The sequence below is a fragment of the Ornithorhynchus anatinus genome, chromosome X1 (assembly GCF_004115215.2).
Source record: "Ornithorhynchus anatinus isolate Pmale09 chromosome X1, mOrnAna1.pri.v4, whole genome shotgun sequence".
NCBI classification, from domain to species: domain Eukaryota; kingdom Metazoa; phylum Chordata; class Mammalia; order Monotremata; family Ornithorhynchidae; genus Ornithorhynchus; species Ornithorhynchus anatinus.
Genome location: NC_041749.1, coordinates 108,532,068 through 108,557,649, shown reverse-complemented (window position 1 = coordinate 108,557,649; position 25,582 = coordinate 108,532,068). Strand labels below are relative to the sequence as shown.

The window sequence follows — 25,582 nt, the reverse complement described above, 5'->3', positions numbered from 1 at the left end:
ACACTGTACTAAGCGCTGGGGGGATACAAGGTGTTCAGGTTGTCCCATGTGGGGCGCACAGTCTTCATCCCCGTTTTACAGATGAGGTAACTGAGGCCCAGAGAAGTTAAGTGACTTGCCCACAGTCACACAGCAGACAAGTGGCAGAGCCGGGATTCGAACCCATGACCTCCAACCCCCAAGCCCGCGCTCTTTCCACTGAGCCATGCTGCTTCTCTACCTTACTGCATGTTCAAAATCAACAAGGTGGTAGTAGGCACGGTAGGAGGGACATGCATTCAGTAGTATTTATTGAGCGTCTACTATGTGCACAGCACTGTACTAAGCGCTTGGATTGTACAATTCGGCAACAGATAGAGACAATCCCTGCCCAGTGACGGGCTCACAGTCTAAACGGGGGAGACAGACCGCAAAGCAAAACAGAACAAAACAAAAACAAGACAACATCATCAAGATAAATAGAATCAAGGAGATGTACACCTCATTATCAAAATAAATAGGGTAGTAAATATATACAAATGAGCACAGTGCTGAGGGGAGGGGAAGGGGAGCAGAGGGAAAGGGGGGACGGGACAGTGTGGCCCAGCAGGAGGAGCCCAGGCCTGGGAGTCGGAGGGCCTGGGTTCTGATCCTACCTCCACCGCTTGCTTGCCGTGTTCCCTTGGCGAAGTCGCATGACTTCTCTGGGCCCCGATTTCCTCCTCATCTATCAGGTGGTGCTTCGATACCTTTTTCTCCCCCCTGCTTAAACTGGGAGCCCCATGCAGGATGGGGATGTGTATAGAAGCACAGAGCAGTGGATATAGAGAAATGCTGAGGGGAATATAGGGCGAGCTGGGGGGTCTGTCGGATTTTGCGCGGTCTAGGGGCGGGAAGGCTGGAGCCATCGAAGCCCCCTCCATCTCATTCACCACCGAAAGCTCTCCCCCTTCCTCCTCTCCCACATCCTATGGGACAGAAGCAGGCACTACCAGTTTAAAATGGCCCCCAAAGCGGCCTGTCCTTCCATCCTCTCTCCCCTCAGGTCAAAGCAGACCTTTTTAAGCGCTCCCAGCTAGCTGGGATTGCCTGATTTCTCCCAAGATAACCAGGGAACAGTGCTGTTTCCTGAAACCCAGCCCTTTTTTGTGGACCAGTGCCTTGTTTCCCGGAAAGGTCCGTGTCGCCACCCCTCCAGGAGGGTCTGGACCTTTTCCTCTCCCAGTTTTCCACCTCTTTCCCCCAGTGGTCCTGGACTGTGGTTGTGAGAAGGCACATGCTGCCCTCTAGTGACTGTTCAGTAAGTGTGCTCCTTGGGCTGTTGCCGGAGAGTCCAAACAGTACGGGGGTGGGGTTGGATGGGATTGGGGGGAGGGAGGGTGCGTTGGAATGCACACATGGGGTTGCCACCTGGCCCCTCGGAGGACAGATCTGATTCCCTTCCAACTCGGCACAATTCACTAGGTCCCAGCGTTGTCCAGAATAAAGGAAGTTCCCGGGAATCCGCCGAAATCCATTTCATTTTTGTCCTCGTGTCGCTTTCATCCGTTCTCCCCTCCCCTCCGTCATCTCTGTTCTCCAACTGAAGTGCCTGCCCAAGGAGCCACGCGACTTGAGGACGGCCCGTTTAAAAAACAAACGAAAATACCCTAACGACCTCTGTGTCTGCGTTGCACGCGCTTTTAACTTAGAGAATCCGTAGAAACCTCCAGCAGCATTTGTGAATGGGGTGGGGTGCGTGGCCCTGTTCCTCTTTTTTTTGTGTTTTGGATTTTTTTTTTTTTGTTTGTACCAGGATAAATGCAGTGTTTCAGCTGCATTCGGTCTTTCTGGGGGAGGTGCAGCTGGGCAGACCCAGTGCTGAGTTGCCCCAGAGGGGTGTGACTGAGAGCTTGCCCGGCTCCGCTCATTCAGATCATGGCGGTGTGTGCTTAATGGACGGCGGGAGGAGGGTTTTCGGTGGGTAACGGGATGGTTTGAAACAAGCGTTAAGCGAAGGTGCCATCTGCATCTCCGACTATTCTGCTGTCTCTTGATGAAATCTAATGAAGAAGCAAATAAGGAAGATCGTACATTAAATGCTTGAAGGGTATTGATTCGAAGATAGCAACTAAAAGGAGGGCGTTGTAGAAATCTTTTGGTTTGCCGATTCTCAACAGCATTCGGCTCTTTCTTCAGTCCCTCTGCTATTTAAATCTAGGAGTAGTCTATTTTTAATTTGCACAAGTCAGCCTGGGGGCTTGTATCAATAATGTCTTAAAGAGAAAGGGCACGAGCTTAAGGTTTTCTATCTTCACGTTTTCCTGAATATGCAGTGTGGGTTTTGTGGCCTTCTGGTGTTAGCTTTGCATTGTTTTCAGCCAACGAGAAGATTACAGAGGGGTGATTTCTTTTCCTAAACACATCTTCCTCTTCTCCCAGGTTTGGTGCTAACCCCCTGGAATCATGGGGTCCGAGAACCCAAATCCCCAAAACCCTAGCTGTAAGATCATGACGTTTCGGCCGACCTTCGAAGAATTTCGGGACTTTGGAAAATACATCGCCTACATCGAATCTCAAGGAGCTCACCGAGCAGGACTTGCCAAGGTCAGCTGAATCCCGGGTGCCTGAATGCCTTGACTAATGGGTAGTTATCTGGGAGCCAGGGGGTGGGGGCTTTCTCCCCTGCCCCCCTCCCCCCCCAGCTCCTCATTTGCTATGCCTCAGTAGATCCAAATGGAGAGGCTGCTGTAGAACTGGTTAGGCCCCTGAGGCAATCGGTGGTGAAAGTGTTTTGGAAAGAATGAAAATGGATGGTTTCGGGCAGCATTCTTCATGTTGTAGCCACCTAAGATGGAACAAAGCCAGGGCCAAAATGGAGGGCGTGATCTAGGGCAGAGAGGGTGTAAGGGGGTGGGGTGGGGGAGAATTGGGGATGGACAGAGGTTGGGGGGTGGGGGAAGATAGGGGAAGGGGGAGAGGAGAAACTTGAGAAGCAGCATGACCAAGTGGAAAGAAAAAACTCCTGGGAGAGAGTCAGGGGACCTGGGTTCTAATCTCGGCTCTGTCACCTGCCTGCTGGGTGACCTTGGACAAGTCTCTTGACTTTTCTGGGCCTCCGTTTCCTCTTCTGTAAAAATGGGGATCCAGTGCCTGTTCTCCCTCCCTCTCGAACTGTGAGCCCCATGCGGGATGGCGTCCAATCTGATTACCTTATGTCCAGCCCAGTGCTTGCCACCTAGTAAGGGCTTAACAAATACCACGGTCATTATCATTGCCTTAGTCGTTGCTATTGGTGCTGTTTCAAAATTTAAGAGATCATCTAGTTTGGGTCTCCCAGCTGTTTCTCTCCTCCTGCCCAACTCCAGGAGCTCTGGAGCCACGTCCACTTGGGCGACATTCCCCACCCCCAAGAGGAGGAAAGAATAAAAAGGACTGCGAAACACAGAAGTACAGAGCCAAGCTGGGGTCATTTTTTATAAGCCGGATATACCATAAGACTCTGATAGGCTGGTACGGCGTTAGACTCGTGGTCCATCCAATCCACTGTTTCAACTCTTACGGGGTGCTTGGAGGGGCCAGAATGGTGTGAATCTCCCCCCCCCCCCCTTTAAAACTGTCACTCTGAGGGGAAAACAATTGGAGCTGAGGTCAGACTCTCCCCTAGGGAAAATTCATTTGTGAAATTATATGAAGATGAATGCAAGAAATCCCAAAACAACTTTCCCTCGTAGAATTTGTCCATAGGCTTTTTGGAAAAATGTCTATAGGCTTGAGTGCAGTTTGTGTTCATCCCGCTAAAGTTGACTACATTTCTCTCATTGTACCGGAGAGAGTTCAGATTTAAATTTCAAGGAAGTAGAACAAGTGAGTTAGAAAACACATTTCGATAACAGCATTTGGGAGAATACATCAAGGTTGGCAGACACATTCCCTGCCCACAGCAAGCTTACAGTCTAGAGTGGAAGACTGATTTTAATATAAATTTATAGCATATACTTTATAGATATGTACGTAAGTACTGTGGGGTTGAGGGTGGGGCATGTATCAAATGCCCAAAGGTCTCAGATTCAAGTGCAACGCTCCTAAACTGTAAACTCGTTATGGGCACTGAACACATCCTTTAATTCTGTTGTACTCTCCCAAGCGCTTAATACAGTGCTCCGCACATAGTAAGCGGCCAATAAAAACCACTGATTGAAGCGAAAGGGAGAGGGGGCCAGGGAAAGGAGGGCTTAATTGGATGTGACCTAAATAAGGAGAGTGGTGGTCTGGGTGCTTAGAACAGTGCTTGACACATAGTAAGCGCTTAACAAATACCATTATTATTGGGAAGGGGGAGGGAGTCGAAGGACGTGACTGGGAAGGGGATCAGCAGTGAGATAGACGAGATAGGTGCGCAGTTTACTCATCGTAGTAGAAGATCGGTGAGGTTTTAGGAAGGAGGGGGCGAGCTATTTGAGTGCTTTAAAGCCGATGTTAAGGAGTTTCTATTTTGATGCGGAGTTGGATGGACAACCAGTGGAGGTTCTTGAAGAGCAGTGAAGCATGGACTCGAGAATGTTTTTGTAGAAAAATGATCCGGGGAGCAGAGCGACGTACGGAATGAAATGGGGAAAGGCAGGGTGGTCAGCAAGGAGACTGATGCAGACATCAGTGTGGGATAGAATAAATGCTTGGATTAACGCAGTAGCAGTTTGGAGGGAGAGGAAAGGGCAGATTTTAGCGATGTCGTGAAGGTTGAACCAACAGGATTTGGTGACAGATTGAATATGTGGGTGGAATGAGAGAGATGAGTTGAGGGCAACACTGAGGTTATGGGCTTTTGAGACAGGGAGGATAGTGTTATTAATAATCATGATGATGGTATTAAGCACTTACTATGTGCTAAGCACTGTTCTAAGTGCCGGGGTAGATACAAGGTAATCAGGTTGGGCACAGTCCCTGGCCCACACGGGGCTCACAGTCTTAATCCTCATTTTACACGTGAGGTAATTGCAGCCTAGAGAAGCTCACATAGCAGACAGGTGGCGGAGCTGGGATTAGAACCCAAGTCCTTCTGACTCTCAGGCCTGTGCTTTATCCACTAGGCCATGCTGCTTTCCTCATCTGTGAATCTACCCCACACTGTTGTTTACAGTGAGGTGGTATTGTCTACAGTGAGGCATTTGATTGCAAGCTAAGAGTTCTTGTGAGCTGGTCCTCCTTGGTTAAAGTGAAAATCCACTGCTGCTAGCAATCAACCGATCAATGGTATTTATTGAGCGCTTACTAAGTGCAGAACACTATTCTGAGCACTTGGGAAAGTACAGCACAACATAATTAGCAGACAAGTTCCTTGCCCATAACGAGCTTACAGTCTAGAGGGAGAGACAGACATTATATGAATAATTAATTAATTTATAATACAATTTAAAGATATGTACATAAGTGCTTTGTGGGGTGGGGTAACTATCAAATGCCCCAAAGCCACAGCTCCAAGTTCATAGATGACGCAGAAGGGAGAGTGAGTTGAGGGCTCAATTGGGGAAGGCCTCTTGGAGGAGATATGACCTATGTACAGGCACGCTATGTTCTGCTCTTGACAGAAAGCTTGAAGGTTTAAGTGTTTTCTCTGCCCAGCCAAACATTGGTTTAAACTTATTTGCTGTGCGAATCCTCTGGGCAAGTGAATGGATTTTAAATCAGGGTGGAAGCAGGCCTTATAGCAGTCGGGTTGATCAGCACCCTCCTGAGTTGGCCGTTTCGATCATTTTAGCCGGGTAATGGGAGTGTGAGATTGGTGGATTTCCTTTCTCCCCCTCTCCCTCCCCCACCTTGAGGGTCTCAGCAGATAGCTGGGCCTTGGACAGGGCCACACACCTTGTATACCCTCAAATATTTATCTAAAGGAGAAGCAGTGTGGTCTAATAATAATAATGTTGGTATTTAAGCACTTACTATGTGCAAAGCACTGTCCTAAGCGCTGGGGTAGATACAAGGTAATCAGGTTGTCCCACGTGGGGCTCACAGTCTTCATCCCCATTTTACAGATGAGGTAACTGAGGCACAGAGAAGTGAAGTGACTTGCCCAAAGCCACACAGCTGACAGACGGCAGAGCCGGGATTCGAACCCATGCCCGCCGACTCCCAAGCCCGGGCTCTTCCCACTAAGCCATGCTGCTTCTCTAGCGGATAGAGTACGGGCATGGGAGTCAGAAGGACCTGGTTCTAATTCCAGCTCTGCCCCTTGTCTGCTGTGGGACCTTGGACAAGTCAGTTTCTCTAATGCCTTAGTTACTTTATCTGTAAAATGGGGATGAAGACTGTGAGCCCCATGTGGGACGGGGACTGTGTCCAACCTGATTATTTGGTATCTACCCCAGCGCTTAGTACAGTACCCAGCACAAAGTAAGCTACCATAAATACCATAAAAAAGGGGATCCCTGAAGGAAAATTGGATTTTTCACTCCCCTTATAATAATAATAATAATTGTGGTACTTGATAAGCTTTTACTATGCGCTAAGCCTTGAGGTAGATGCAGTCAGACCAGACACAGTCCCTATCTCACTCGGAGCTTGCACTCTAAAGGAGAGGGGGATCAGGTGTTGAATTCCCATTTTACTGATGAAGAAGCTGAGGCCCAGAGAAGTGAAATGACTGGCTCCAAGTGGCACAGCTGAGCGCGCGTTTCTCAGCCCCTCTGTCTGAAGTACTGGAAGTGAAAGCCTTGGGGGAAATCTAGATTCTCATCCCTTTCCCCACTGGTTGTGCTCTCCAGGAGTTCTCCCTCCTACTTAAGAGTGTGAGCTCCATGGGGGACAGGAATTGTGTCTGACCTAAGGAACTTGTACCCATCCTAGTGTTTAGAACAGTGTTTACCCACAGTAAGCACTTAACAAAAAAACATAAAGAAACAAAAGACACCCCACGAAATCCTGGCTTTTTGGGACTCCTCTCCTAACTCTCCCTTCTGGGCCCGAGAGGCGTGCTTGGTTGGTGCCTGGGTGCTTTGCTTGGACCAGATTAGCACTCTTAACCTTCGGCAGCTCATTTATCCTCTCCCCAGACATCAGCCCTATTTTTCCATCGAGGAGTGAGTGTACTCCATTTTTTTCTTTTCCTTCACGTTCAGGGGAGGGCAGGATGAAGTTTGTTCCCAAACTTGTGGTGTGGGCATTGTGAGGGTGGGGGTGAGGCCTGCACTAGGAACCCCAATATCAGTGCCCCACTCGGAGAGATCTTTGAGGGTTTTCCAACCCCCACCGTCACCCCAGGAGGCTCCCATAGACTCACATAGAGGGACCAGCACCGGGTCAGAGGCACATGACTACGATCAAGTGGGACCCTGAAAGCCCGGAGAGCAGAAGATGCAGTCTAAGGCTTTGGTAAGACAAAGCCTCGGACCACGCCGTGGTCCGGCTGAAGACCGGAGTCGGTGGCCGAGGACAGACATGCTGTCAAGAAAGGAGCAGCTCTCTCTGAACAAAAGCTTCACATGGAAAGAGAGGCGAGGAAGCAACAGAGAAGCAGTGTGGCCTAATGGAAAAAGCCCTGGCCTGGGGGCTCAGAGGACCTGACTTCTCCTTCTGTCTCTGCCAAATGTCTGCTGTGTGACCGTGGGCAAGTCACTTCACTTCTCTGGGTCTCAGTTTCCTCAATCAAAAAATGGGGATTAAATCCTGTTCCCTCCTACTTAGACTTTACGTCCCACGTGGGATAGCGGCTGTGTCCGACCTGCTTAACTTCTTTCTACCCCAGCACTTAGAATGGTGCTTGACACATAGTAAGAGCGTAACAAATACCATAATAATAATAATAACTTCAGGGGAACTTTAAGCCTTTCACCACCACAAGGGACAGTATTTGTGTGTGGCTGGGATTGTGGATCTTGCATTGGCCTTTTCAGCCACACACACACTCGTTGGTGAACTGCGCTGTCAGTGGTGTCTCTGAATACAAAGGAAAATACATATATATAGTATTTAAGTGCTTACCATGTGCCAGGCACTCTGCCGAGCGCTAGAGTAGATACAAGGTAATCAGGTTGAGCGCAGTCCATGTCCCACATGGGGCTCACAGTCTTAATCCCCATTTTACAACTGAAGTAACTGAGGAGGCTCAGAGAATAATAATAGTAATAATGATGGTATTTAAGCACTTACTATGTGCCAGGCACTCTACTAAGCACTGGCGTGGATACAAGCAATTCAGGTTGGTCATATTCCCTGTCCCACGTGGGGCTCACAGTCTCATATCCCCATTTTACAGAGGAGGTAACTGAGGCACCGAAAAGTGAAGTGACTTGCCCAGGGTCACACAGACAAGCGGCAGAGCTGGGATTAGAATCCAGGTCCTTCAGACCCTCAGGCCCGTGCTCAGTCCACTAGGCCATGTGGGATAGGTACAAGCTAATCAGTTTGAACACTGTCTGTATCCCATAAGGGGCTCATTTTCTTAGTCCCCATTTTACAGGTGATATAACTGAGGCCCAGAGAAGTGAAATAACTTGCCCAAGGACACACAGCAGAAAAATGGTGAAGCTGGGATCAGAAGCCAGGTCCTTCTGACTCCCAGGCCCATCCTCTTTCCACTAGGCCACTCTGCTTCTCTATATCTATATCTGATAAAGGATGTACTTAAGAGGACAAACAGGGATATGTGTACGGAACTCGCAGAGAATGGCGGAGTACCAGAAGCCATCCTGGTCGGGGGGATTAATCTGAGAATCCTCATGGAGGAGGTGGTCCATCATTTGGAAGGGTTTGGTAGGGTTTTGAAGGAGTTGGGAGGAGGGGGAGAAAAAAGAGGTCGCCCGCACACCTGGCATGAGTTGAGCTTGCCAGCAGCAGGAGCAATGGTTGTGGGGTGGGAGGATAGAGTTTTGGGGAGCAGATCAGCTTGACTCGAACACGGGGGTGCCAGGGGGAGGGACCGACATTGGTGGTGGTAAATCTCCGGCACTTAGTGGTCGGAAAGAGTGTCCGGGTGGGAATAAGACATGGTCCTTACCTCTCAGGGGGCTCACGTTCAGGCGATTAGACACGAAACCAAGGACAAAAGCACATAAAGTTAAAAACAAAGCAGTTGGGGAACCAGGGCTAGAGGAGCAGTCTGGGCTTGTGATGGCTCAGCGCTTAATAGAGTGCCTGACACAGTAGCCGCAGTGACCATCACAGCCACTCCAGCCTTCTTGGTGCTCCATGTTTTGTGGAGACTACGCTCTGTCACGGCTTCTTTCCTTTCTACAGCAGTAGAACCAAGTGGAATGGGATCGTAGGCTCAGGATCCCCTGAAGGGGCCAGGGGCCCAGCTGGGGGGATGCAGGAGGCTTGGCGGGTGGGGAGGGGGACAGACGACCTAGAATTGGGTCCCGGGTGCTTGGGTATAGATGTGAGCGGAGGGGGTCTTGAGGGGTCACAGCCCAGTTGAGCCCGCCTACACCCGCCGAGCCACCGGAGTCCCCGATGTTCATCTTGCTTGCCGAGCACAGGCGGGGCTCTGTGTCTCGGTGTCAGAGACGTCCCTTTCGAGGCCCCGAGTTTGCCAGAGCAGTGGCCTAGACCCAGGTTTGCCCCAGCCTAGCTCTGGCCAGCGGTTTTTGCATCGGTTGAGTTGCCGCCTGTCCCCCGGAGTCTGGCCATGCGGTTGCACGTGCTGAGACTTGGGGCGTTCTCCACGTTCCTTTGGGTCAGGGATGGCATCGGGCTGGTGAGCCAGTTAGTTGACTCCTCTCTTCCCTCCCCCCCCCCCCTTCCAGGTGATCCCCCCCAAGGAATGGAAGCCCCGGAAGACCTACGATGACATAGATGACATGGTGGTCCCTGCGCCCATCCAGCAAGTGGTGACGGGGCAGTCAGGCTTATTTACCCAGTACAACATCCAGAAGAAGCCCATGACGGTGGGGGAGTACCGGCGCCTGGCCAACAGCGAGAAGTAGGTGATGAAGCCGGTCTCCTGTGGGGAACGGTGGGGCCCCGGTGGGGAGGGGGCTCCCCTGGCTTGCGGAGCACGGAGACTTTGTGCCGGAGCAAGCCTTTCTCCAGAGTTGGCCCTGGGGCTCCTGGAGCCCAAATGTATTTGCTCCCCGGGACAAGGAATGGAGCTGAGGAAGAAAGCCAGAGACTTTCCACCTCAGCCCTAATACTACTACTACTACTAATAATGTTGGTATTTGTGAAGCGCTTACTATGTGCCGAGCACTGTTCTAAGCGCTGGCGTAGATACAGGATAATCAGGTTGTCCCACGTGAGGCTCACAGACTTAATCCCCATTTTACAGATGAGGTAAAGTGAGGCACCGAGAAGTGAAGTGACTTGCCCAAAGTCACACAGCTGACAGGTGGCGGAGCCGGGATTAGAACCTCTGACTCCTAAACCCGTGCTAATCGTCTAGTCGTCTTGAGACCGTGGGCTGCTTGGGAAAAACTGGAGAAGCGGTGTGGCTTACTGGTTAGAGCACGGGCCTGGGAGCCCAAAGGACCTGGGTTCTAATCCTGACTCCGCCACATGTCTGCTATGTGACTTGGGGCAAGTTGCTTCACTTCTGGGCCTCAGTTACTTCATTTGGAAAATGGGGATTAAGACTGTGAGTCTTAGGTAAGACAGGGACTGTGTCCAACCCAATTACCTTGTATCCGCTCCAGAGCCTGAGTAGAGTGCCTGGCACAGAGTAAGCACTTAACAAATGCCATAATAATAATTATTATCAGCATGATAATATTAATATAATAATATTAATATAATATAATTGATGAGGGCCCTAAGAGAAAACGGTAAGCTCCTTGTGGGCAGGGAACATTTCTACTGACTCTGTTTTACTGCCCCCTCCCAAGCAGAAGGTAAGCACTGCATTTTATTCTGTGAGTTCTTGGGGCACTAAGATACCAGTGATTCATTCAGTCGTATTTGTTGAGCGCTTACTGTGTGCGGGGCACTGAACTAAGCACTTAGGAAAGTACAATACAACAGACAGTGACATTCCTTCCCACAACGCACTTATGGTCTGTGGGAGAGACGGACATCAATACGAATAAATAAAATTACAGATATCTACATAAGTGCTTTGGGACTGGGAACGGGGAAGAGCAAAGGGAGCAAGGCAGGGTGACACAGAAGGGAGTGGGAGATGAGGAAAAGTGGGGCCTAGTCTGGGAAGGCCTCTTGGAGGAGATGGGCCTTCAATAAGCCTTCGAAGGGAGGAGAGTAATTGCCTGGGAGCAAGTGATACAAGGGAGCATATGTGTTCTCCCTCTTAAACTGTGAGCCCCTTGTGGGACCTGATGATCTTGTATCTTCCCCAACTCTTAGTATAGGGTTGGGCACATTGTAAGTGCTTAACAAATACTATTGTTATCAGTAGTAGTATTTTTATTTAGGAAACAACAATTCCAAGTTTACCCTGTCCATCCCCATCATTCATTCATTCATTCATTCAGTCGTATTTATTGAGCGCTTACAGTATGCAGAGCACCGTATTAAGCGCTTGGGAAGTACAATACAGCAACAAAGAGAGATCCGTCGTGATTGTGCCAACGTCAGCTCTGCCCCTTTTCAGCTGGTGCCTCTTCCAAATGAAGAGTCCTAACCCTTGCAGTCTTTCTTTGGCGGGAAACTGCTCTTTTCCCCTGGTGATGCCTAGTGCTCGTTTGACCTTGTGACTGCCCTTGCACATCGACTGATTCAATCGGTTGGTTAGTCAATCACTGGAATTACTGAGCACTTGATGTGTGCAGAGCACTGTACTAAATGCTTGAGGGAGTACAATACAAGAGGTAGACATGTTGCCTGCCCACAAAGAGCTTACAGCCTAGAGGGGGACACTGATGTTAAAACAAACTACAGATAGGGAAAATGGCAGAGTATAATGATCCTTGTCAGCTGTGTGACTGTGGGCAAGTCACTTCACTTCTCTGTGCCTCAGTTCCCTCATCTGTAAAATGGGGATGAAGACTGTGAGCCTCACGTGGGACAACCTCATTCCCCTGTATCTACCCCAGCGCTTAGAACAGTGCGCTCCAAGGGTCCGGGCGATGACAAGGCTCAGCTTCCCGGGAGAGGGGGGTGGTCTCGGCGTGGATGAGTCGGCGGTCCGCGGCCAAAAAGCCGCTAAAGTCGGCGGTCGGTGGCCAAAAGGCTGCTAAAGAGCTAGGCTGGAAACGGGGGGCAGGCAGCCCAAGGAACCACCGCCTGGGAGGAGAGCTCCAGAGTCCATGTGGTGGTCGATTCGGCTGGGAAGAGGGGGCCCGGTGGTCTGAGACTTACCCCCAGGGGAGCAGAGATCCCGGGCCCACGTGGTAATGGCTCCAAGGCTCCGGGCGATGACAAGGCTCAGTTTCCCAGGAGAGGGGGGTGGTCTCGGCGTGGATGAGTCGGCGGTCGGCGGCCAAAAAGCCGCTAAAGTCGGCGGTCGGTGGCCAAAAGGCTGCTAAAGAGCTAGGCTGGAAACGGGGGGCAGGCAGCCCAAGGAACCACCGCCTGGACCCCCTCCAATCTGGCTTCCGTCCCCTCCACTCTACCGAGACTGCTCTCTCTAAGGTCACCCATGACCTCCTTCTTGCCAAATCCAATGGCTCCTACTCCATTCTGATCCTCCTTGACCTCTCTGCTGCCTTTGACACTGTCGACCATCCCCTCCTCCTCCATACCTTATCTCACCTTGGCTTCATGGACTCTGTCCTCTCCTGGTTCTCCTCTTACCTCTCTGGCCGATCATTCTCGGTCTCCTACGCTGGAGCCTCCTCCCCCTCCCATCCTTTAACTGTTGGAGTTCCTCAAGGGTCAGTTCTTGGCCCTCTTCTGTTCTCCATTTACACTCACTCCCTCGGTGAACTCATCCGCTCTCACGGCTTTGACTACCATCTCTACGCAGATGACACGCAGATCTACATCTCCGCCCCTGTCCTCTCCCCCTCCCTTCAGGCTCGCATCTCCTCCTGCCTCCGGGACGTCTCCACCTGGATGTCGGCCCGCCACCTAAAACTCAACATGAGCAAGACTGAGCTCCTCATCTTCCCTCCCAAGCCCGGTCCGCTCCCAGACTTCTCCATCACCGTGGATGGCACGACCATCCTTCCCGTCCCGCAGGCCCGCAATCTCAGTGTCATCCTTGACTCGTCCCTCTCGTTCACCCCACACATCCTATCCGTTACCGAGACCTGCCGGTTTCACCTCTACAATATCGCCAAGATCCGCCCTTTCCTCTCCACCCAAACGGCTACCTTACTATTACGGGCTCTCGTTATATCCCGGCTAGACTACTGTGTCAGCCTTCTCTCTGACCTCCCTTCCTCCTCTCTCGCCCCGCTCCGGTCTATTCTTCACTCCGCTGCCCGGCTCATCTTCCTGCAGAAACGATCTGGGCATGTCACTCCCCTTCTTAAACAACTCCAGTGGTTGCCTATCGACCTCCGCTCCAAACAAAAACTCCTCACTCTAGGCTTCGAGGCTCTCCATCACCTTGCCCCTTCCTACCTCTCCTCCCTTCTCTCTTTCCACCGCCCACCCCGCACGCTCCGCTCCTCTGCCGCCCACCTCCTCGCCGTCCCTCGGTCTCGCCTATCCCGCCGTCGACCCCTGGGTCACGTCCTCCCGCGGTCCCGGAACGCCCTCCCTCCTCACCTCCGCCAAACTGATTCTCTTTCCCTCTTCAAAACCTTACTTAAAAATCACCTCCTCCAAGAGGCGTTCCCAGACCGAGCTCCTCTTCCCCCTCTACTCCCTCTGCCATCCCCCCTTTACCTCTCCGCAGCTAAAGCCTCATTTTCCCCTTTTCCCTCTGCTCCTCCACCTCTCCCTTCCCATCCCCACAGCACTGTACTCGTCCGCTCGACTGTATATATTTTCGTTACCCTATTTATTTTGTTAATGAATTGTACATCGCCTTGATTCTATTTAGTTGCCATTGTTTTTACGAGATGTTCTTCCCCTTGACGCTGTTTAGTGCCATTGTTCTTGTCTTTCCGTCTCCCCCGATTAGACCGTAAGCCCGTCAAACGGCAGGGACTGTCTCTATCTGTTGCCGACTTGTTCATCCCAAGCGCTTAGTACAGTGCTCTGCACATAGTAAGCGCTCAATAAATACTATTGAATGAATGAATGAATGAATGCTCTGCACGTAGTAAGCGCTTGACAAATACCAACATTATTATTATTATTATTGTTATATGGATGCACTGAGATGGCGTAGCAGAGCACGGGCCTGGTAGTCAGAAGGCCGTGGGTTCTAATCCCACCTCTGCCACTTGTGTGTTGTGTGACTTTGGGCAAGTCACTTCACTTCTCTGGGCCTCAGTTACCTCATCTGTAAAATGGGACTGTGAGCCCCATGTTGGACAGGGACTGTGTCCAACCCAATTTGCTTCTGTCCATCCCATGCTTAGTACAGTGCCCAGCACATAGAAAGTTCTTAACAAATATCACAATTATTATTATTAGTAGTAGTATTATTAAGTGCTTGAGGGGTGCAGATCCAAGTGCGTAAGTGGCACACAAAGTAGAGGGAGTAGGACAAATGAGGGCCTAGTCAGGGAAGGCCTCTTGGAGGACATGTGATTCTCTCCCCACCCACCCCACCCCCAACCGAAGGATGGCTTTGAAGATGGGGAGAGCGGAGGAGGAGGGAGTTCCAGGCCAGAGGGAGGATATGGGCAAATGGTTATTGTTGAGACAGATGAGGTTGAGGTACAGTGAGTAGGTTGGCATTAGAGGAGTGAGGTGTGTGGGCTGGGTTGTAGTAGGAGAGTACTGAGGTAAGATGGGGGCAAGGTGATAGAGTGCTCTAAAGCAAATGGTTAGGAGTTTGATGTGGAGGTGGATGAGCAACCACTGGAGGTTCTTGAGGAGTGGGGAAACATGGACTGAATGGCTTTTAGGAAAGTGATCTGGGCAGCAGAGTGAAGTATGGACAGGAAAAGGGAGAGACAGGTGACAGGGAGGTCAGCAAGGAGGCTGATGGAATAGTCAAGGAGGGATAGAAGTACTTGGATCAGTGTGGTAGCCGTTGGGATGGAGAGGAAAGGGTGGATTTTAGAGATGTTATGAAGAAAGAACTGACAGGAATTGGTGACGAATTGAATGTGTGGGTTGAATGAGAGAGATGAGTTGATCATTATTTGAAAGAATCATTGGCATCGGCTCCAAGGTCGCTCTCTGAGTTGGGCCTAAAATTTCCAATTCCCGTAAGAGAGAGAGGAGAAAAAGCGTCCTGCCTGATGGTGGCCAGCATTGGCCCAGCTTATTGATGGTGGGTGGTGTTCTCCCCCCACCCCCTGCAACATGCTGCGTGGGTGGGTTTAGAGGCCCTTTTGCTTGGATTTTCGCCCCACTCCCACAGCACTTCTTTATATACCCCTTTAGGCCGAAAACTTCCCTTGGGCAGGGACTGTATCCACCAACTCTGTTTGTTCATTCATTCATTGTCATATTTATTGAGCGCTTACTGTGTGCAGAGCACAATGCAACAATAAACAGACACATTCCCAGACCACAATGAGCTTACGTCTAGAGGTGGGGAGAGAGACATCAATACAAATAAATTACAGATATGTACAAAAGTGCTCAATAAATGCCATTAATGGATTGGCAGGAAGATCATTTTTTTCCTGGATGGGGAGGTGGGCTAGCTACCCCATGAAATGCAAGCGTTTTTGAAGGATGGGTTGGGCATCCTCAAGTGCAGCCAGGGGGCCCAGAGGGCTGAACAAGGAGGAGGGGGTTTATAAGCCAGGAAGATGGAAAAATGTCTCCTGGAAGGCCTCCTGGAGGAGATGTAAGTTCAGAAGGGCTTTGAAAATGTGGGGAGAGTGACGACCTGCTGAATTGCAGGCCAGGGGAGGGTGTTGTGAGCAAGAGATTGACGATGACAGAGAGGGAATGAGGCAGAGCAAGTGTAGGATGATGTTGGAGAGTGAAGCGTCTGAACTGGGAGTGCCTCATACCCGATGGGGAGTGGGTGTAAAGAGGAATAGTAATTATGGTACTTGTTAAGCGCTTACTGTGTGCCACTGCTGGGGTAGGTACAAGTTAATCAGGTTGGACACAGTCCACATGGGGCTAACAGTCTTCATCCCCGTTTTACAGTTCAGGTGACCCAGAAAAGTGAAGCAACTTGTCCAAGGTCACACAACAGACAAGTGGTGGAGCTGGAATTAGAACCCAGTTCCTTCTGACTCCGAGGCCCGTGCTCTGTCCAGTGAGCCACACTGAATGGGTAACCACTGGAGACTTTTGAGGAGTGAGGAGACCTGTTGGGTTATGTCCTCATCATCATCTTCAGCCCATTCTACAAATGTCTAGCACAGCGCTCCGCATGCACGGGCTCAGTTGGTCCGGGCAGGAGGCCCCAACTGCCACCTGGTGGGCGGAATCAGTGCCCACAAGGGCCTTGCCTTGAGGGTGGAGTTGCGGTGGGAGAGGCTGTGGTAGGCAAGCACGGGGAGAAACTACGCCTCTATCCTCCCCAGCCAGGAGAAACTGGGAACTTCGCCCGAATCACTGTTGTGAGGTGTGTCAATCCTGCCATGATAAGATGCCAATAATAATAATAATTGTGGTATTTGTTAAGCACTTATTATATGCCAAGCCCTGTTCTAAACTCTGTGGTAGATACAAGGTCATCAGGTTGGTCACGGTCCCTGTCCTACATGGGGCTCAAAGGTCTTAATCCCCATTTTACAGATGAGGGAACTGAGGTACGGAGAAGTGAAGAGACTTGCCAACGTCACACAGCAGACAAGTGGCTGAGCTGAGATTAGAACCCTTGACCTGACTCCCAGGCCCATGCTCTGTCGGCTAAGCCACACTGCTTCCTGTCGCTTGGCACCACTCGTGAGTTCCGAGAAGCAGCGTGGTTTAGTGGAAAGATTACGGGCTTGGGAGTCGGAGGATGTGGGTTCTAATCCCAGCTCCGTGACTTGTCTGCTGAGTGACCTTGGGCAAGCCACTTTACTTCTGTGCCTCTGTTACCTCATCTGGAAAATGGGGATTAAGACTCTGAGTCCCACGTGTACAACCTGCTGACTTTGTATCCACCCCAGTGCTTATAACAGTACTTGGCACATAGTAATACCATAATTATTATTATTACTATTACAGAGGATGGTCTCTGATTAGAACATAATATTGTCTGAATTCCAGCTGGCAGAGCAGAAGTTTCCTTGCTATAGTCTCCCCACCTCCCATGTTCTTCTGAAACTGTCATCTTCATTACTGGAAGAATGATCATTCCCGCTTAAGAGACGGAACTTTTCCAGTCAGCGAGGAAATGCCCAGAGGAACTGAGTCCAGATTACTGATGCTCTAGCTGGAGTCAGATTTACCATGGGTGTGCCAACTTGTTGTGACTTGGCACCCGGGAATTAGGGACTGACTTTTAAAAATGAAATGCTTGACCTAACTATGTCTTCACTGAAAGTTCCTAAGCAGGTAGCCAACCAAGCTTTGAAGCCAGTAATATCATTATCTCTCTCTTGCCCTCCTCCGGATTTCAGGGCACCTTGAATTACTATCATGGGGATTCGAGATTTCATTTTATTCAGATTTGTTTTCGGGTGTCAAGGTTCCCTGCTAGTGGTTGTCAATTTTGTTTTAGTGTTGGGAGCGGCACTCCAGCCAACTCTGAGGGTTTAGGATGTTTCTTCTCTCCCCCTGCCCAGCCCCTAAATTACCAGAGGTGTAGACTACCACCCACTGGAGGCTTGTTCTTATTTCACTAGGGTATTTTGGGCTTTGGGTGGAAGTGTAAGGTTGCCCTTCAAGCTGGCAAACTCCTTCTTTGAGAAGCAACGTGGCCTAATGGAAAAAGTGCAGGCCTGGATGTCAGAAGACCTGGGTTCTAGTCCCAGCCCCGCCATTTGTCTGCTTTGGGACCTTCGGCAAATCACTTCACTTCTCTGGGCCGCAATTACCTCATCTGTAAAATGGGGGTTAAGACTGTTAGCCCCATGTGGGACAGGGACTGTGTCCAACCTGAATAGCTTGTATATGCCCCAGTGCTGAGTACAGGGCCTGGCACGTAGTAAGCGCTTTCCAAATACCATTAAAAAAGCGGGGCGGCGGAGGATATGATACCCTGAGGGAATTGGGAGTGGGGGTTGGGGGCGGTATGGGTGCAGTGAAGGAGAAGCCATGTGTGAAAAATTTTGAGGCTAGTTGTTGACCTCTTTCCTGGGTTTGTCTCTCTCCATTAGGTACTGTACTCCTCGCCACCAGGACTTTGAAGATCTGGAGCGAAAATACTGGAAGAATCTGACTTTCGTATCTCCGATTTATGGAGCCGATATCAGCGGCTCTTTATACGATGCAGTAAGTGACCTGTCTGTCTACCTCTGGATAATGAATTGATTGGATTATTTGGAGCCAGGAACAGTCCAGAGCTTTCCCAATAAGTCCGATCTAGTCTGAAACTCCTGAAAGATGAAGGCTGAGGAGGTCCTCTTTTGAGAGAGAGGTTGTTGGGCCTTTTCCTTCTCCCGAACCACACCCACACACCCCCCTGCACCGGCCCGGAGGAGTCCTTGGTTCAGACCACTTCGCCTGACCACATCTTTAGACCACTCAGACCTAGAACTGGCAGAAGCAGCATGGCATAGTGCCTAGAGCACAAGCCTGGGAGTCAGAGGCCATGGCGGCTTCTAATCCTGGCTCCTCCGCTTGTCTGCTGTGTGACCTTGGGCAAGTCAGTTCACTTCTGGGCCTCAGTTACCTCATCTGCAAAATAGGGATCAAGACTGAGCCCCCATTGCTTAGTGCAGTGCCTGGCACGCAGTAAGCACTTAACCAATACCACGATTAATAATGATATTATTATTATTAGAACTGTGTGCTGCCTCCAGGTGGGGCTTGTGCGTCGGCTTTGGCTCAAGTTACTGCTAATCCCCGAAAGGCCGAGGAGAATCTTGGCTGTCAGGCTCAGCCTGCCCCACTCCGGTGGGAAAAGAAGCCGGGCATCCCCTCGGCTGGAGAGCCGGATACTTGCGTGCCGTCTGGAAGCCCGGAGAGGCGGAGGTGCCTGCTGCTTGGGTGTTGAAGCCCAATTGGCGTCTGGTGGTGGACCACAAGATGCCCTCTAGTTTTCCTTGTGCTGTGTTTTCAAGGCAGGAGGGTAGGTGGTCGGGCCCGCTCTGAACCCCTGCCCGAAGCTGAGCACTTCCAGAGGGTGTCCCCGAGCGGTGGGCGTGGGCTGAAGGAGCGGGCCGTGGAGGAGCCTTGAGTTCTTCCTTGAGTTTCTGCCCCGCCCCCCCCCCTTTCTTTTGTGGGTGCTGAGCGTGGCTTTACTGCCTTTCTGCCTGCCGCTCCCCCAGGGGTTGATACATTTGAACGTTCAGCCAGTTGGAGCTGCGTTTGCCACCTAGTGCCGCGATGCGGTTGCAGTGCGCCTCGAGTCGGTCGTATTTATTGAGCGCTTACTGTGTGCAGAGCGCTGTACTAAGCACTTGGGAGAGTATGATTTGACAGACACAGTTCTCTGCCCCACAGCAAGCAGGCTTTTTGAGTGGCCAGACCTTTAGCGAGGGGTGGGGGCTGAATAGATGGATGTTTTCAGTTGCACACGAGTGGTGAGTCAGTTAACTCCCCCCAGCCTCCGTTGCGTCATCTGCTTCCTGCCTTTGTTGTGCACGGGGGTACCGTGAGGGAGTCGATTGGAAGGTGTGTGTGAAATGCCGGGAGCTTTTGGGGAAGAAAAAATTTGCCGGTCATGTTTTGTTCTCTTTTGCCCTACCTTGCTTTATTTGGATGCGAGTTGGGGGCAGTGCTTTTTCCCCAATCGTTCGTAGCATAACAGTAACCCATCGGGGAGGCCCGAGGCCCATCAGGAAGGAAATATGAAAAGTTCGGTATGGTGCAGGATGAGTTAATGCAGGCCCACGGTGCTGTGGTGGAGAACTGCAGCAAATCGGAGGTTATCCTGTCATGCTTTTAAAGATTCCCACCCCTTTCTTTCCTTCTCCTGGCTCCTTTTTGCTGTGCAGTACGGGAATCCCGCCTTCCCAATTTTTCCATAACTTTTAGGGCTTTTGCTTTGCACTTCGGAGCTGATCCCTGGGGAGGGGACAAGCGGCAGAGTTGGGGAGAGTGAGCGGATGAAATGTGACCAAATCCTGTCAGTTCAACTTTTACAACATTGCTAAAATCCTCCCTTTCCTCTCCATCCAAACTGCGACCGTGCTGATTCAAGCACTTATCCTGTCCCTCCTGGACCATTGCATCAACCTCCTCGCAGACCTCCCTGCCTCCTCTCACTGCCATACTTCGTTTTGCTGCTTGAATCATTTTTCTTAAAAAAATAAATTCAGTCCATGTCTCCCCTACTCCTCAAGTACCTCCCATCCACCTCCTCCTCAATCAATCAATGCTATTTACTGAGCACTTATTGTATGCAGAGAACTCTACCCAGTGCTTGGGAGGGTACAGGATAGCGGAGTTAGTAGACATGCTTCACATCAAACTCCTTACCAATTGGTTTAAGGCGCTCAATCAGCTCTTCCCTTCCTACCTTACCTCGCTTATCTCCTACTACAGCCCAGCCTGCCCATTTCACTCCTCTAGAGCCAACCTACTCACTATAAAGCAATCTCGTCTGTCTTATTATTATTAATATTTAGTAATGATGATATTTGGTAAGCACTTACTATGTTCTAAGCGCTGGGGTGGATACAAGCTAATCAGGTTGGACAAAGTCCCTGTCCCACAAGGGGCTCACAGTCTTAATCCCCATTTTACAGAGGGGGGAATGGAGGCACAGAAGTGAAGCGACTTGCCTAAGGCCACACAACAGACAAGAGGCAGAACTGCGATTAGAGCCCATGATCTTCTGACTCCTAGGACCGTGCTCACAATCATATTTATTGAGCACTTACTATGTGCAGAATACTGTACGAAGTTCTGGGGTGGTTACAAGCAAATCGGGTTGGACACAGGCCCAGTCCCACACAGGGCTCTCGGTCTCAATCCCCATTTTACAGATGAGGTAACTGAGGCCCAAAGAAGTGAAGCGACTTACCCAAGGTCACAGAGAAAAGTGGTAGAGCTGGGATTAGAACCCAGGTCCTTCTGATTCCCAGGCTTATAATAATAATGTTGGTATTTGTTAAGCACTGACTATGTGCAGAGCACTGTTCTAAGCACTGGGGTAGATACAGGGTAATCAGGTTGTCCCATGTGAGGCTCACAGTCTTAATTTTACAGGTGAGGTAACTGAAGCACAGAGAAATTAAGTGACTTGCCCACAGTCACACAGCTGACAAGTGGCGGATCCGGGATTCGAACCCATGACCTCCGACTCCCAAGCACGGGCTCTTGCGACTGAGCCATGCTGCTTCTCTATCCAGTAGACCATTCTGCTTCCCTCGCCCCTGACCCCTTGCCCGTGTTCTCCCTTGTCATCTGGAACTCCCTCCCCGCCTCATTTCTGACAGCCCACCACTCTCCCCAACTTCAAAGCCCTACTAAAATCACATCTCTTTCAAGAGGCCTTCCCTGACTAGGCCCTCGTTTCTCCTACTCCTTTTTCCTTCTATTCCACCTATGCGCTTAGATCTACCCCCTCTTAAGCATGTGACACCCCACGTCCAGCACTCGTTTACATATTCTTACATCCTGAAGGGCCCCCTCTGTGGCCTAGTGGTTAGAGCCCGGCCTGGGAGTCAGAAGGTCGTGGGTTCTAATCTATCACTTGTCTGCTGCTGCGTGACCTTGGGCAAATCACTTCACTTCTCTGGGCCTCAGTTACCTCATCTGTAAAATGGGGATTGAGACTGGGAGCCCCATGTGGGACAGGGACTGTGTCCAACCCGATTTGCTTGTATCCACCTCAGTGCTTAGTACAGTGTGTGTCACACAGAAAGCACTTAACAAATACCCCAATTATTATTATTATCATTACTGCAATTATTCTGTCATTTTCCCTATCTGTAACTTATTTTAATGTCTGTCTTCCTCTGTAGACCGGAAGCTCCTTGTGGGCAGGAATCATTTCTACCAACTCTGTTGTATTGTACTCTCCCAAGCACTTAGTTCAGGGCCCTGCAGTCAATCTTACTTATTGAGCGCTCACTGTGCAGAGCACTGTACGAAGCACTTAGGAGAATATAATACAGCAACAGACACATTCCCTGCCCACAGTGAGCTAGCGCTCAGTCAATACCATTGATTAGTCAGTGCGTCTGACACCAGAAACGGGAGAGAGGAGAATGCGGGGATCAATCGGGAAGAGATGATCCGTGTCCCCACAACTCGGACCCCCAGACGAGGCGAGTTGGGAAGACAGTGGACAGGCAGGGAACCAGTGGGTGGAAATTCTTCAGTTTGGGCCTCGAGGGAGCAGGGTCCTGCTGCTTGTTTCTGGAGTCAGTGGCCAAATCCAGGGCGAGTGGAGTTGTTTGGATCAGGTCCTCAAACTCTGGACCAAAAGACCGCAGTTGCCTCAAAAGAATTGAAATGGAATGTCTTTTCAGAGGGATAATTTGTTCCCCTTTATCTCCTCAGTGGAAGGGTGTTTTATAATAAGTGATTGAAAAATTGACGTAACTGAGAGGCAGAACACCAGTTAATGGCTATTCCAATTATCGTTTCCTCTCCCCATTGTTTGAAGCATTTGAACATACGTTCTATTTAGCCTAGCTCATGCGCTCTCCCCTCCCTCCCCACCCTCCTTCTGACCCTCTTGCTGGGTCAGTAACAGCCTCTGTCGGCCAACACTGTCGTTTTTGTTCGTCTTCTCCTTAGTGTCTTTGGTGAAGGAAGAGAGCAGCAATTAATTATTTTCTGCAGCTCAGCAGGCATTCGCACTAGGCCTGTGACTGGTGGGTTTAATAAAAAGAAAAAATAAACGCACAAAATATTAGATTCCTGAGGATCGTCTCCTCTTGGCATCAGGTTTAAGAGCCAAACTTGGGCAGACATAGGTTGGTTTGGTCCCTCCAGGCATGAATTGGTGGGTGCTGGTGAGAAGTAGCCCAGGAAGCAGCTAGCTCACGAGTTGGAAAGCCCATAAGCTCTATGTTTCTGGTTTGGTCCAGTTTTCCCTGGTTCTTCCTTCTTCTGGACCGTGGGACTCCTCGGCTGAAAACCAACCAGCCCCAGCCCCTGTGTGACTAAGTGGATTAGGAGCCTGTTTTTGGTGCTGCTGCAGAGTCTGTGTTGTAGTGGATAGGATGGGGGACTCCCCTCACCCTAATTAACAGTAATAACAGTGGTATTTGTTCAGCACTTCTGCTGTGCCAGGCACTGTACTAACCACTGGAGGTGGGAGAGAGAAGGTAGTCGGGTTTCGGGTTGGCCACAGTTCCTTTCCCCCATTGGGGCTTCCAGTGTTAGGAGCTTGTTTTCTTCACGATGCTGATGGAGTGCTGTGGTTTTTTTTGTTTGTTTTTTCCTTCCTTAGGACGTGGACGAGTGGAATATCGGAAACTTGAACACGTTGCTGGACATGGTGGAACATGAATGTGGGATTATCATAGAAGGTGTGAACACTCCATATTTGTACTTTGGGATGTGGAAGACCACATTTGCTTGGCATACCGAGGATATGGACCTCTACAGTATCAACTATCTTCATTTTGGGGAACCCAAATCCTGGTGAGTGAATCAACTGCTGAACTTGGCCTAACGTATTCCAAGGGCACCTCTACATCCCAGTCTGACTTTTCGTTCCCTTCTGCCTCTCTGCCCCTGTCTCGGTCTCTCTCACTCTTTCCAGCTTCGGGATGACCTCCTCACAATGGGAACTGGAAAAGAACTGAGTATGTTTATCCAAGCTTTTCAGCTCCCAGAGTTGGCCCAGGCCTCAACATGATATTTGAAGGGAACGGGTAAATTGGTGGATGCATTCTAAGGCAAATGGTGTATCCGCCCTCCCTTCCATTTTTCAGATCCGTTTGGCCTGAGGGTTTTGATTACCTAATGCCTGGCTTTTCTTGCCAGTCAAATGTACCTCCTGCACGTTGGGAGCCCCCAGCTAGTCATTTCTTTTCTTGACCTCACTGTGGCTCCCCAGCCATCGCTGGGGCTTCCTTGTTGGGCAGAGTGGCTCTTCCCAGCTGCTTAGAAGGGAAAGAGAGTCAAAGCAGGTGAGCCCTAAAGAGTGGGAATCTGGGGCAGAGGTGATGGTATCTGTAAAGCGTTTAGTGTATTGCGCACTGTTCTGAGCGCTGGGGTCGATGCAAGACCATCAGGTCAGATTCAGCCCCTGGCTCACAGTTTAAGTAGCAGGGAGAACAGGCACTGAATCCCCGTCGTACTGCCTAGTCAGGCCACTAACACGACTCTGATGTCTTCATGGCCTGGCAAATATCGGAGCCACCCCTGGGCTCTTCTGGGCTCCCAGGTTCCTGGGTCCCCCGTTCAGAGTCGTTGTCTGGGAGAGGTCCGATTGGGGGCCTTCTAGGGGAGGATCGATCAAAAGTGGGAGAGAAACCTAGATGGTTTCCCCCCCTCCTCTGTCTCCCCTTACCCCTCTCAACCCGTTTCCTTCTTAGAGGTTGGGTGGTGTAAAAATGAACAATGAATGGCGTGCGCACGGGTGTGCGTGTGTGTGTGTGCGCGCCCGCGTGTGACTCTGCGAAAGGCAGCTGTTGGACAAGCAACACAAACAAGTTGGCAAGGACCTTTATTCTGTTGCCCGGGGTGGGCTGCCTGCCATTAAGAATATAATTATAGCATGCCAAGCCTGAAAGGGGGCTCTGCTCCGTATCCTGACGCAGTTTATAAATATTGACCTCCTAATGCAAATTCAAGCCAAAATGGCACCCTCTCTGGTACCGGCAGCGGATGTCTTTTGTTCTGCAGACAAATTTGCATCCCCCAGAAAGGTTGCTTATCTCCTGGCTGATAAAATCTGCATGTCTAGGAAGGAAGCCACCTGCCAAAGGGAGTGCCGATGCTGGAAGAGGCAGCACCTTATGACCCCTAGAGTGGCACTTGAGACTGGCTCTGGCCTCTCTACTCTCTCTTGCTTCCCTCTCTCCCCCTTTCCTCTTCCTCCTTCTCCTTTTTATTCTTCTCCTTTTTCTCCCCCCCCCCCCTTTCCAATGGTGGTAGAAATAGTAATGACGATGATGATAATTGCATTTAAGCGTGGACTATGTGCCAGACAGTGGGGAAAATACAAGATCCTCAGGTCAGAGGCAGTCACTATCCCACATGGGGGTCCCAGTCCCAGGGGGAGAGAGAACCCAGGTGTCTGAATCCCCACGGTTCACAGGAAGAAACTGAAGCTCAGAGGAGTTAAGTGACTTGCCCATAGTCGCACAGCAGGCAAGTGATAGGGGCAGCCATAGGCACCGCCGTTACAGTGGAACCGACCGGGGCTGGGAACCCGACGGAGAAATACGGGAAGGGGCGCGAGGTGGCCGGCTGACGGCCCCCGCGGAAAGATTCGGTTTTTCGTTCGAGAGCGGGTCAGGTGAGAGGGATTTTGATTTTTCCTGGGCCTTCCACTGGTTTTGTCTGGAACCTTGGGCAAGCTCTGTGCCCCGGTTTGCTAGAAGCCCCCGATGCTGTGCGGTCCTCGAGCATCAGCTCCTTGCGAGTGAGTCCTCCGACCTCAGAGGGAAGGCGCTCCGGACTACCTGGTCTCACCGGAGTTCTATTTTTTGGCTTCAGGGCAGGTGCCCGGTGAAGCCCCGTCGGGCTTTGGGGGCGGAGA

The 25,582-nt window shown here is 50.6% G+C and overlaps 1 protein-coding gene across 6 annotated transcripts in view; it reads left to right on the top strand.

The window, feature by feature from the left end:
* KDM4B (lysine demethylase 4B) overlaps nucleotides 1–25,582 on the top strand; it is a 208,254-nt gene that overhangs the window by 46,408 nt on the left and 136,264 nt on the right. For all 6 annotated transcript variants that reach the window (XM_029050903.1, XM_029050904.1, XM_029050900.1 and 3 more), the window contains exons 2-5: nucleotides 2,401–2,565; nucleotides 9,699–9,874; nucleotides 18,126–18,240; nucleotides 23,321–23,514. In XM_029050903.1, coding sequence (XP_028906736.1) covers nucleotides 2,425–2,565; nucleotides 9,699–9,874; nucleotides 18,126–18,240; nucleotides 23,321–23,514 — 626 coding nt within the window. In that variant the 5' untranslated portion in view covers nucleotides 2,401–2,424. The remainder of the gene's footprint in view (nucleotides 1–2,400; nucleotides 2,566–9,698; nucleotides 9,875–18,125; nucleotides 18,241–23,320; nucleotides 23,515–25,582) is intronic.